The sequence below is a fragment of the Balaenoptera ricei genome, chromosome 13, assembly GCF_028023285.1.
Source record: "Balaenoptera ricei isolate mBalRic1 chromosome 13, mBalRic1.hap2, whole genome shotgun sequence".
NCBI lineage: Eukaryota > Metazoa > Chordata > Mammalia > Artiodactyla > Balaenopteridae > Balaenoptera > Balaenoptera ricei.
In genome coordinates this window covers 42,998,268-43,011,805 of record NC_082651.1, presented here as the reverse complement: position 1 = coordinate 43,011,805, position 13,538 = coordinate 42,998,268, and the positions used below count along the sequence as shown (strand labels likewise).

The following is a 13,538-nucleotide window of genomic DNA, read 5'->3' as shown; positions in this document are numbered from 1 at the left end:
CATTGAAGTTTTTATTAAAATTTAAGTTATACTTGTGATAGGTATTTATCATATTACTCTATTTGAGTAATTCATTATAAATATTTCATTTATGGTATTTCATTATAAATATTTTCATTATAAACATTTTATTTAGAAAGTAGCCGAAGGGTGATGAACCTAGGGGCAGGACAGGAATAAAGACACAGATGTAGAGAATGGACTTGAGGACACAGGGAGGGGGGAAGGGTAAGCTGGGATCAAGTGAGAGAGTAGCACTGACATATATACACTACCAAAAGTAAAATAGATAGCTAGTGGGAAGCAGCTGCATCACCCGGGGAGATCAGCTAGGTGCTTTTTGACCACCTAGAGGGGTGGGATAGGGAGGGTGGGAGGGAGACGCAAGAGGGAGGGGATATGGGGATATATGTATACATATAGCTGATTCACTTTGTTATACATTAGAAACTAACACAACGTTGTAAAACAATTACACTCCAATAAAGATGCTAAAAAAAAAAAAGTAGCCGAAGGGAATCAGGGAATGAAAGCCGACTGTCCAGGGTCCATAGCAATGGCTGCAAACTCCAGGCATACACCTATAATTTTTGCTCAGACACCTGTAAATATTGCTTGGGTCTCCAGAAGGCACTTTAAAACCTGACAGTCCCGGTTCAGACCCTATTCAGACATCCCACTGCCACTGACTGAACCCAGTCCCGGTTCAGACCCTATTCAGACATCCCACTGGCTCTGGGCATCCCAGAGCCCATGGAACGGTTGCCATAATCAGTTAAGGGCAGCGGAGAGGTGCTGCTTAAGAAACCCGAGGGCCTAGCAAAGCTCCACATTCTAGGTCCTCCTCTGTTGGAAAGCCTACGCAGGGCGTGACCCTAGCACATGGTGAACTCCTCCAAAGATGACCCCAAACAGCAATGTCTTTTTTGCCCCTTGCCTAACACAGGGCCCGGTAGACATCTGGAGCTTAAGGAACCTTCGCAGAAAGAACAAACAAGGTGGAATTGCCGGTCTTGCTAACACAAAGGGGTGTATAAAGTAATTCTAAAAGCTAGCCCGGCCCCCAGTTCAGGATTGCAGGTGGGCCCAGCGGACCTCAGTGCGGAAAGCGCCAATCTGTACATGCACGTCCCCACTCCCGCCCTCATCCCATTCTGCGCAGGCTCCACCCGTGACGTACACGCGCCTTCCCCCGCCCCTTCCGGAGGCTCGCCGTGCGCATGCGCCCTACTGTCCGCGCTTTATTGCGAAAGTCAGGGGGCGAGGTCCTGAGGTCCGCGCGCGCGGCGCGGCCAGACGCGGCGGGCGTGGCGGAGGATGGAGGCGGTAGAGTCCAACGCAGCGGTCGGGGCTGCGCGTGAGAAGGTGGCGGTGTAGGCACACGGGCTACGTGGAGGCCGGCGGTGGTGGCCGGGCCATGGCGGGAGACCGTTTTCGTTGGGCTCCCTGAGGTGCGCTCCCTGAAGTCTCGGCGAGCCGTGACCCATGGGCTCGCTGAGCAGCCGAGTGCTGCGCCACCCGGGGCGAGCCCGAGCCCAGCAGGAGCCGGGTTCTGGGGCTGGGGGCTCGGCCCGGAGGCCGGAGAGTGGTGGCGACGCGGCCGCCCACGGCTTCTGTTACTGTCCGGGCAGCCGTAAGCGCAAGCGGAGCAGCGGGGCCTTCTGCTACTGTCACCCCGATTCCGAGACAGACGAGGATGAGGAGGAAGGGGACGAGCAGCAGCGACTCCTCAACACCCCTCGAAGGTACGTGGGGGGACGCGCCCGCACCTGTTGGGCGGCTCCCGCGGCCCGGCCTGGGGATGAGCCCGGTGCCCGGGGGGCTTCGGGGGCTGCGGCGCTCCCCAGCCTGTGAAGAGCGGACGTGCCCTTGACGGGGTAGACCTGGGAGCCGGTCCGAGGCAGGGCGGATGGGGAGCACCTGGGGAGACGCCCGGTATTCTGGTTTGTAAACCACAGACGCCGCCAGGGTGGTGCTACAGCCCCAAGACGAGACTGAGAAACGCCAAGCTAGAGCTTGCGCCTCATTAAACCTTAGACAGGGCCGGCCGGCTGGCCCTTCGTAATACACCTTGGTCCTCTCTGAGTGGGTGGCAGTAGAATAAGTTGTTTTTTATCCGGCTGCCTTCTGTGGTCCAAGACACGTAAATTTAGGCTCTGAAGTGAGCACCCCTGTTGTCGTCCCACAGTGGAAGGGAAATGATTACGAACAGGAGCTCTCACTGTACAGGTGAAATTTTTCAGTAGTGTGTACATTTGTTCCTCACTAGGAACAGAGTCTTTCAACGTCTCTAGTACTCGAAGTCGTTGACCGTGGATATGTAAGGCAGCTTGCTTAACCTTTTTTAGAAGAGGTGAAAAACGGAATATTTACTTGTGAACTAAAATGTAGTTTATAAGTGGAATAAATTTTCACATAAAAAATCTGGTTGCTCCTCTTTTTTTAAAGGCCATCAGTGGGTCACATAGATGTAATTTTTTAAACGAAACTTTGAAAGATTCTAAAATTTTATGCTACACGTGTTACATATTTATTGTCAAATAAGTATCATAAACAATCTCTTTTAGTAGTTTGATTTATAAATTCTTTCATACAGTTTTATGTATGAATGTTTATATTTACAAAAATGGACCCCCACTTCCAAACTGTTCAGTTACCTTTTTGGAGAATTAGTATTTTAAGAGCTCAGATTCTGAGTTCTAGTCTGTACTTTGCACTTAATAGCCTTATTTCCTCATATGTAAAATGGAGATACTAATACTTGCCTTATAGGACTTGACAAATATTAGAATGCATGCGATGCACAGTGCCAGGTATGGAAGCATTCAGTAAATATTAGGCCTCCTTGATGAATTGGCTCCCCTTATCTTTACAAATGTAAAGACATTTACATTCCTGATACTATAGCCACTGCCACTTTCTTTTGGTAAGTGTTTAAATGTTAAATCTTTTTCCACTCTTTCCCATTAAACCTGTGTCTTTAAGTATCCTGTAGACAGCATTTAGTGGGGTCTTGATTTTTTAAAAATCCAATAGGATAATCTCTGTCTTTTAATTAGTATTTAGACCACTTGCATTCAGTGTCACTATAGAAATATATATGTCAGGGTCCATTTGAAAGAAATCACACAGTAATTTGAACAGGGAAAGTTTAATATAACCATTATTAGGAAGTAACAAGCGATTAACTACTAAAGGTAAGTTACTAAGGTAAAGAGATCTCTAAAAAATACAGGAATAGAGGGCATAGGGAGCTGTCACTACTTCTAGGCCTGAGACAGAATACCTAAGGAAGGAACAAATTTGGGCTAGGATCACCTTTCCCAAGCTGAGATTCAGATGTTGGAGGAGTTGTGCCCCACTAGATGGTAGAGGAGTTTGCTAAGATGTGGAAGTCTGAGACTGGCAAGCGAGAAACTGCCCGCTGGTGTGCCAACACAACTAGCTTGGAGGCTGTCTGGTCCACGAAGTTGAAAATATTAACTGTCTAGACCTTTACAGAAAAAGTTTGCCAACCCCTGAACTACATGAGTGGAGTGGAATGGAAAGCCTCTAAGGCAAATTTTTGTTAGAAAATGCATGTCAGAGTCTAGTATGTGTTGTATCAGTACAAGGTGCCTAGTTTATTCAGCTCAGCATGGATGAAGGGTGTAAGAAAATCTTGTTTGTTGGCACTAATATGCTTCCTGAGGTTGTCTCATGTGCACTTCCACCTCAACTAACTACTCCATGAAAAGCCTTGGCCTCCAGGCCCACCTTCTACCTTATACCTTTTGTCAAGTGCATGTTTTACTTTTATGTTAACAAGACTTAAAACTCAACTGTTCTGCAACCAGATCTTTAGTTTTTCGTCCATAGGTTGTCTCTAAAAATTGAAATCTAGTAAACAGTTAGTTGTTGTTATAGCTATGTAAATATTGTTCACTGCAGAGTCAAGTAGTGTGCTAGGATTATAAATCATACTTCTTGGGTCCAATGTCACAACCCCTTGTTTTTCTCTTGGGAGAAATTTTCTAACCTCATAATTAAATGGAATTTTTTTTTTACATTCCATCAAGTTGGGCCCTATTTTCATTTGTAGCTTATTAGAACAATACTCTTTTTTGTATTGCTTTTTAAATTTTATTAGACTTTCTGACTGCCTTCCCTCCCACCCCCGCCATTGACAAAATAATAATATTCCTTCATCATATCTTCAGATTTTTCTCTTTCCTAACACACTTGCATGGAGTCCTTCTTCTCTAAACCCAAGACCTCCCTCCTGGGTCCCTCCATGCTCTTGTTCCAGTCTGCAACCATTGCTCTCTAGGTCTACACTTATCCTGGGATTTACTCTGACCCTGTCTCTAGGATCGGATCCACTGTTTTCTGTAGCCTGTGTCTTTCTGTTTCTGAACTCATTTGAGGGAACTACATCCTCAGATATTTTCCTAAGAAAGGTGCAAAAGAAGGTAATTTGTGCTTATCTAGTTGTAAATTTAGCCTCTCACTTTAGTCATCTTTTGACTGGGTGCAGAAATCTAAAATAACTTTTGATATCTTTGATGGTATTAATTCATTGTCTTCTAGCCTACCATACTGATGAGAAAATGTGATGCTGGTCTAATTCTCTTTTCTTCTTAGGTGACTTTTTTTCTCTCTGGAACTTTTGGAATTTTTTCTTTGGTATTTTGGAATTTAACTAGAAGGTGCTTAACTGTAGGTCTTTTAATGGCCTTGGTAGTTGGTGGATCCTTACAATCTGGAGACTAGTTTGGGGAAACTTTTTTCTGTAATTCTCTTTCTCCTGTTATCTTTGTTTTCTCTTTCTTGGACCCCTCTTAACTGGATTTTGGATTTCTTGGATTGTACCTCTTTTCTCTTTTCTTTTTTTCCTTTCTAGGTCTTTTTGCTTTGTGTTCTGGGAAATTTCCTTAACTTTCCCTTTTTTTTTTTTGGAATTTCAGCAACTGTGGTTTTGGTCCCGAAGATCTCTTTTTTTTTTTCCCCCTTGTTCTGAGTAATACTTTAGCTTAGCATCCTATTATTTTATAAATGTAGTAATCTCAACTCTCTAGATGTACTAGTTATAATTAGAGTGTTAGAGGGTTTTTTTTTAAGTTCTATTTTCCCTGAATTATATGTTTCCTCTGATGCCAATTTTTCTCTTTTTTAAAATAGTCTTTAATGCTGTTAATTTTCCTCATGTTGAGAGATCCTTGGTTGTCTGCTTCAGAATGAGTCACTGGTGTGTGTGTGTGTGTGTGTGTGTGTTTTGAGTAAATAGATCTGTTTCTGCTGGGCCTTCCCTTTGAGTAGGAAGACTGACTACTAAGTTGGATATGGGTGGGGCATGCTTTGTTTTAGAGCAGAGATTCCCAAGCCTTATTGGTTCACAGTGCCCTTAGTGTCTGAGTAAGTTTTTTCATGGCACCTCTGGTCCTAAAGAAATATCTCATAGTTAGGTCCAAACAACTTAATAGTGTAGATTGCATGGTATCTGAAAGATGTTGCTGTGATTTCCTTTAATTTTGGAATATTCCACATGCATCCCTGAGTTTGCTGTGGTGCTCCAGGTGCTTTGGCACACAGTTTGGGAACCATGATTTAGGGTGAATAGGTTGGGAGCTAACAGGCTACAGATTCCTCAAATGCCAGAATGAGGATTCCTTTGTCTGGGGCACCAACACCTACACCAAAGTCTTAGATCTTCCTGATAGGTTTGTTCTGTTTCTTTCTAGAAAAACCTTGGAATCTGTTTGTATAAGTTATCTGTACTCTGTGTTCATAGAGAGTGGGGGAGGCCATTAAGGGAACAAGTTTCCCCATTTTTTGCCTCACTCCTCACTTCTGCCTTCTGTTTCTCTTGAGACCTCATCCTCCCAGCCCCATCCCTACCCCCACGGTTCTGAAGGGCAGATGGGCTTCAACCCCCATCCTAGACCGTGATATCTTTTGGGCTGTGGTTGTCACTGCTCTTTTCCATTCCAGTTTATTTTCTAACTTTCAGATCCATGGAATTCTCTCATCATGTGATAAGCCCACCCTCACCTTTTTCCTGTTGTGGGTTTATTCCTTTCTGTACTTTTAATCTTTTCATATAATTTGGGGAGAGTGCTGTCAGGAACTGGAAACTGCATTGTCTCATTTATTTCTTACAGTAACCCAATGAAGTGGATAGTAATATCCTCTTTTCACATCTAAGGTAACTGAGCTGTGGTAGTAGACCTGGGACTCAAACCCAAGTCTGTCTGCCCTGAAGCATGTGCATTTTTTACTGTCTGTTGGGAAGGGGTGTTCAATACACTGATTTAAGACACCATCTGAAACAATTACTTCATTTTTTTAAAAAGATTTAAAAATTTTACTAGGAAAGCTATCAGGATTGGCCAGGAATATAAAAGATATTGATCATTCTCTGCCTAGGGCTTTGCTTACTTACTGAACCATCTTGAGCAATGATTGTCAAACTTAAAACAAAAATAACAATTCTTCCTTTAAATTAAATCTTATGCACAAATCCAAGATGTTTACAAATATAATATATGATGCTGCTCTGGTTGAAGTTAGATGGGATGCCCAGAGTTCACACCTTGGCTCTCCCTGGTGGCCCCGAAGACACTTCTCCATTGAGCATAATTTTGAAAACCTTTGGTCTAAGGTTGCAAACCATTTGTCCAATGTGGGGAAAAAGACATTTTAAGGAGTTTAAGAATAGTTCGATACTAAAATAAGATTAAATGTAAATTATTTTTAAAATTACTTGTGTAGGTGAAATTTTTATTCTTGTTCTTCATTTTGTAGTTGCATAGCAGTATTATTGCAACTGTATTACATCATCCATAGTGCTGGTTACTAAATAAGGAAATACACAAAAATCACCATGCTGACTTTTCTTTATTGAATAGGTAATTCTCTTAGTTCAAAAATCAGAAATTGCAAAAAGCTGTATAGTGAAAGGTCTCCCTTCCACGCTGCCCCCATCTATCCACTATTCCCCCTCTTGGGAATAGAGTACCCCACAGATAACCACTGTTATTAGTTTCTTATGTACCCTTCCATACATGAGCACGTTTGAATATATAATATCCCTCTCTCTGTTTATACAGTGGACAAATTGGTTCTATTTAATAGAAATTGAGCAAAAGGAGTATTTTGAGTTACATGCAAAATCAGTAGAACATTCAGTTTTACATATATGTAACGTTTGCATTTCTTTTAACAGGAAAAAATTGAAGAGTACATCCAAATATATTTATCAAACATTATTTTTAAATGGTGAAAACAGTGACATTAAGATTTGTGCTCTAGGAGAAGAGTGGAGCTTACACAAAATATATTTATGTCAAGTAAGTATTTTATTTTTCTATATATTTGAGTAACCAAGGTAGTCACTTAAAACAACTCACACTCTTATAAGTCTTGTTCTTTCTCATTGCATTTCACAGTAATCTTTTGCATGAACATTTGCTGTTTAAGTCCTATCTGATGAAAAGTCTTGTTTTGTAAGAGATATGGTGAACATTGTTAGTGAAAACTTAGTTTGGTCTAGAAAACAGATTTTGAGTTTTCATTGTCATACCAGCCTTTTTGTCATTACTCCAATAAGGTACTTATTTTGGTGCCTTCTGTTGACAAAAAGGGAAAAAGGGAAAAAACCATTCAACATTTAAGTTAGGATTGCTGAATTTGTTTATTTTGTATATGATTATTTCAGTTGGATAAATTCAGCTGAAATGTTGCTTTGTAGTTAAGATTGAATGTAAATGGAAAGTTCTTGGCACTTTTCCCTCTCTCCTGGAAAATGCCAAAACCAAAACCAAAAAAGTATATGGACTAAGTCATTTAGCTGATATACCTGTTTGATTTCTGTGAAAATATTATTATCAGCCACCCCATTTTAAAGATTCAAGACTTCCAAAATAAAAGAAAATGTTGTTCTAATGGCTCAAATATTTTAATCCTTTATTCTTTCATCAAATCTGTTTTCAAGTCATTGGTCTAGGCAGTGGGAATAGAATAGTGAACAATTCACTTTCTATCCTATGGAGCTTATATTTTCCCTCTCCTCTTAACGATATGACAGTAATTACTGGTAAGACGGTATAGTATAAGATTTTTCAGTAGAAGCATTTGAAAGGGATTTTTTCTCTTACACTTTAATCATGTTTTTTATTTAATTTTTTTGAACAAGTTTACTTTGGCTTGCAGTATATACCCCAGAGACTATATCAGAATACTGGTCTTAACTTGAGGACATGGTCCGTATCTTTCTTTTTGATCTTTGAAAGCAGTTTTGTGAATTCAGGGGTGAAAATGCCTCTGTTAAGGCTTTCCCTCTCAAGAGAAACTGGATTGATCATAGTGCAAGACACATGCTAAATTATAAGTCCCCTGAGGACAGAAACGTCTGTTTTGTTTTCTGCTGTATTCACAGTGCCTTAAACTACATACTCAGTAAATTTTTAAAAATCAGTAGTTAGTATTTGATCCTTTCCAAAGTAATTCTAGTTATGGGAGGTGCTATCTAGAAGGTAACTAAAGACTTCATCCATTCTGGTGTCTTTCCAATAATTCAGATTCATTCTGGAATTTTTTTATAAGATAAAACTAAACTTTGGATTTTCCCTAATTCCTTGGGGATCATCCTATTAGTGTTGACTTGGGACTGGTCTGGACCCTTTATAGGCACTGAGATAGAGTAAGGACTCAACAGCTTTTAGTTTTCTCTTCTCTCTTCCTCACTACATTATTTTGTATCCACATTGTGTGTTGTTTTATGTTTATGAGAGATACTTAAATATATGATATAATTTCTAAGCTTGAATTTAGAATGCTATTGAAAAGGAAAACATATTCATGTAATATACTCAGAAATTGTTTCAACTAAGTAAAAAGCTTAGTTGGTTCAAACAGTAACATGGGAAGCCAGTTCAGATAGTAATATGAGAATTTGGTTTGGTTTTCAATAATTAAAGTATTTTGATAAGCCTAATAGTGTCCTTATCTTAATTTCTTTTCTCCTATCTGGCAGTTTTTTTTCTCTTGAAATAATATGATGCATTAGTTTTGATAGAATAGTTGCTTAGAGTTAGAAATGGGAAAATAATTTGGAAGACACAGAAAGTACTGCATAAGTGTGTTTTTTGTTTTTGTTTTTAAGTCTGGCTACTTTTCTAGTATGTTCAGTGGTTCATGGAAGGAGTCCAGCATGAATATTATTGAACTGGAGATTCCAGACCAGAATATTGATATAGAAGGTAACCGCCACCATGATTACTATTATGCAAAAATCATAAAAACATAAACTTTTTATTCTTTTGACAGAAAATAAATATTTTCTTCTAACTTTGTTGGCTAGAGAAAAGCTCCATTTAACACCCTAAGGTGACAACTTTATATTAATTTACTCCATAGTTTTATCAGTTCTGTTCTACGTATCTTTATTTAGTCATGTCAGCCTTATCAATCTGTTTACTTCATGTTTGTAAATATATCTGCCTGGAATATAGAGGATGTAGAGTGAAGGAAGGAGGAGTATGACCAATAAACAATAAGCCAATAAACATTATTCATTGATTATTCCCTGTATATGAAGACCTTTTCTGGGAATAAGTATATGAATCATGTAGTCAGTATTGTTTTAGAGCTATATGGTCCTTAGATGAGGAGGCTGAGGTCCAGAGGATTTAAGAGACTTATTTTAGGTCTCAGAGCAGTTTAGTGAGCCTAGATCAGACTGTAGGTCTCCTGACTCCTGTTCTCGTGCTCCTGCTCCTGTCTTGGATAGCTGAAGTGGAAGTACCCAGTACTCACCTCATAGGCAAACAGAAAAGAATATTTATAAAGCAAACCATGTAGGACATGCATGAGAATGGCAGTAGAGAAAAGGATGGACAGACTTAAATAGCTGTGGCAGCTGGGTGAGAGTGTGGCATGCATAGGACCAGGAGCTGTTCCACACTCCCCAGTGGTAAAGCACTGAAAGCACCAGGGTTAAGATTATCATTGGGTCTGTGTGGTTGTACTTAATGATTGGTTTACTCAGGGATATCTTTATAAAACTTTTTCCAAGGGTGTCTTAATTCTGACCACTAACTAATGTCAAGATTAGATGTAGAAGAATCCAGCATGATTTGGTAGAACAGATGGAAATGTATAACATTGTTATTAAATTAGCACCATCAATCCATAACCATTACTAATAGTTTAATTAATGATACTAATCTTATCCTTTTCTGTACATACTAGATTTAGACATATGTCTTAGTGTATGAAGACTGTCATTGTTATTTTTGTAATACTCTTACAGCTATAATTGTTATTTCATTCTACCTGTGTACTTTTGCTTTAAGCACTGCAGGTGGCATTTGGGTCATTGTATCGAGATGATGTCTTAATAAAGCCCAGTCGAGTTATTGCCATTTTGGCAGCAGCTTGTATGCTGCAGTTGGTAAGTATGCATAGTACTGAAAAAAAGGATCACACTTGTATCTTTGTTTCAAGGTATCTGTTCCAAAAACAATAATAAAACTTAGCTTGTTTATAACTTTTAAAGGAAATGTATAAATATTCCATTCATGATAAGTCATTTAAAATGTTTAATGAAAAGCAGTTTATTACAAATGAGACGGTCTCGATGCCTATGTAAAATGAATGCAAGCTATTTCTGTGTGGATATCTTAGAATGACTGTAATGTGGAAGGAAGGTACTTGTCTTAAATCCATTTACAGATTTCTATTCGTTAATGACTTATCTTGACTGTTTTAAGCAGGTGGCTTATTACTAATTCATATAGTTCATGGGTTTGGAAAACATTGAGTGCTTACTATGTAAATGTTTTCTTAATTATGAAATAATTGTGTGTAAACCACCTAAATGTATATAATCTATTGGTAGAATGACAGATCTGTTCATTCATCGGAAGTGTATTGAGCAGTGTGTCAAGCTAGGCATAGAGATACAAAGGTAAATAAAGATATAATCCCCACCTTTAAGAAGCTCACAATATAATGAGTGTGTAGAGTGGGGGAGGGAGGGTTGATATACAGACTCAAAGGTAAAGTAAGAGCTGTCCAATATTATAGATGTGATGATAAACTTTCTGTAGGATTTAGTGGATGCACAAACTGGTTGGTTTAACCTGTTGGTGTCAAAGAAGTTGTGTTTGAGGTTGAGCCTTAAAAACTGAAAATGTATTTATCTTGTGAAGTAAGAAGAGAGGGGAAGGAAGAACATTTCAGACAGAAAACTAAGACCTAGAAATATGAAACAATGGAGGATTAGAGAATCTGAGTGGAACATAGATCTAGCACAGAATATAAGAAGGGTTGGAGAGAGGGAGGCAGAGACCAGATCACGAAAGCCCCTCAATCAATACCTTTTAAGAAGTCGAGACTTTACATATAAGTACTTTCGGAAAGTTTTAATCAGGGGAAAGACAAAGTTATATTTCAGAATGCTTTGGGAACAGTGTGAAGGGTGAACTGAAGGAAAGATGAGTATAAAACCTATTACATTCCCACCAACAGCTGCTTCACTTTGCTGTACACTTGAAACTAACACAACATTGTAAATCAACTATACTCCAATAAAAATTATAAAATAAATAAATTAGAGAAATGATGAGAAAAAAACTCAAACTCAAACTTAAAAATTTGTTGCCACATCTAGGAGAATTATACTAGATATATTAAAATTACTGTACATTCCATTAAATATGAAGAAAATGAAAAAAAACCTATTGCAGTAATCCACGGGAGGGTCTAAATGAGGGTAGTAGCAAAAAGCATGGAGAGGAAAACTGGTTACTGGGGAGGTTAAGCAGGGATAATCCGCTGGACTTGGTGACAGATGAGATATTGAAAGGGAAGGAGTCTAGAATGGCTTCCAGGTAAGTGTAAAATCCCAGTGGAGTCAACATTTTATTTTGATCATTTTAAAAAGTTAAGTTTCTTTTTATGTGACTTTTGTATACTGATTTATTTTAAGTATTAGTTAATAGCTTGCTAAATATCCTTGGCTGAGGTAATTTGATTTTTATAAATGTTTTGATCCTTTCGATACTTATTTCCAATAATTATACTTTATTTTTTAACTTTTAATCCTTTTTTGGTTTTCTTCTTAATTCACTTTCTGCATTATCTTTATGATTTAACTATTTAACAATAATACACTTGCATGATGAATATATCTCAGAAATTTGAGTAAAAAATGACCGGATCCTTTCCATATACTAAATAAAGTTAGCTATTTGAAATCTTCCATATAAACATTTTAGATTAAAAATTCAATGCAAGTTTTAAACAATAATATATTTGTTTTAGGTGTATTTCTTAGGTATTGATAGGTGTTTTAAACTTTAATAAAAACTTTCTGATGATTCATATTGTTTACTTACCTAGCCCATCACATGGTCATCTGACTATATAAAGAGGTCTTAGTTTTAAAAGAACAGGCAAAACAGAATGTTGCTTAAATTTGCAAAGGTCCCAGATAGGGGAAGGACAGAAAAGAAAGAGAATAGCAATATTCACCTCTGTCTTACTGCTTTTACTTCCTCCCTTCCATTTTCACTTCCAAGTATTTAGTTTAATACTTGCTGGATTTTTTTAGGTATTTTTACTGGACTTATAAAAAGACTTAGGTTTGCTGCACTTAATGAGTTTTCTTTCTTTTCTTTCTTTCTTCCTTTTTTTTTTTTTTTTTTTTTTTTACTTTTTAATATGTAAAAGCACATATTCAGAGCTTATTTTTCCCATGTGAAATGGGCCTTTCCAGTGCTTATTTATATTTACAGGATGGTTTAATACAGCAGTGTGGTGAGACAATGAAGGAAACAATTAATGTGAAAACCGTATGTGGCTATTACACATCAGCAGGGACCTATGGACTGGATTCTGTAAAGAAAAAGTGAGTTACCTTTCTTGTTTTTCCTTTTATCCTGCTTTAGGGAATTTGGCTGCTTTGGTTTCTTAAGAGAATGTATAGCTATAAAAAAGAAAGAAAAAAAAGGGAGGATAGAATTTGTTATAAAAGGTCTGTTTTTACATTTGGACTAATTAGTAAATTCCTCAGAAGTATGGTCTTTGTGATTGTGGGTGGGTTATACATGCTTATAAAAACTATGGCCACTCTTTACAGCACATCTCTTAAATTTTTTTAAGCAGTAGGCATAATAGCCATTACAGTCGTCCCTCACTATCCGCAGGGGATTGGTTCCAGGACCTGGGTGGATACCAAAATCTGCGGATGCTCAAGTCCCTTATTTAATGGTGTAGTATTTGCAAATAACCATCCTCCTGTATACTTTAAATCATCTCTGGATTACTTATAAATACCTAATACAATGTGAATGCTATGTAAATAGTTACAAGTACAATGTAAATGCTATGTAGATAGTTGCTGGCTTGCAGCAAATTTAAGTTTTGCTTTTTGGAACATTCTGGAATTATTTTTTTTTTTCTCCAATATTTCCAATTCTCGGTTGGTTGAATCCATGGATACAGAACCCGCGGATACCGAGGGCTGACTGTATATCAGTGCAACTACTGGCAAT

The 13,538-nt window shown here is 38.4% G+C and overlaps 1 protein-coding gene across 2 annotated transcripts in view; it reads left to right on the top strand.

Annotated features, from left to right (window-relative positions):
* The first annotated feature begins 1,245 nt into the window (after window positions 1-1,245).
* Window positions 1,246-13,538, top strand: part of GMCL1 (germ cell-less 1, spermatogenesis associated) — a 56,384-nt gene continuing 44,091 nt past the window's right edge. Inside the window, exons 1-5 of one of the 2 annotated variants that reach the window (XM_059942469.1) lie at window positions 1,246-1,745; window positions 7,205-7,328; window positions 9,143-9,239; window positions 10,335-10,432; window positions 12,780-12,892. In XM_059942469.1, the coding sequence (XP_059798452.1) occupies window positions 1,486-1,745; window positions 7,205-7,328; window positions 9,143-9,239; window positions 10,335-10,432; window positions 12,780-12,892 (692 nt within the window). In that variant the 5' untranslated portion in view covers window positions 1,246-1,485. Of the gene's footprint in view, window positions 1,746-7,204; window positions 7,329-9,142; window positions 9,240-10,334; window positions 10,433-12,714; window positions 12,893-13,538 lie in introns of both variants that reach the window. The other variant, XM_059942470.1, reaches the window with a different exon arrangement.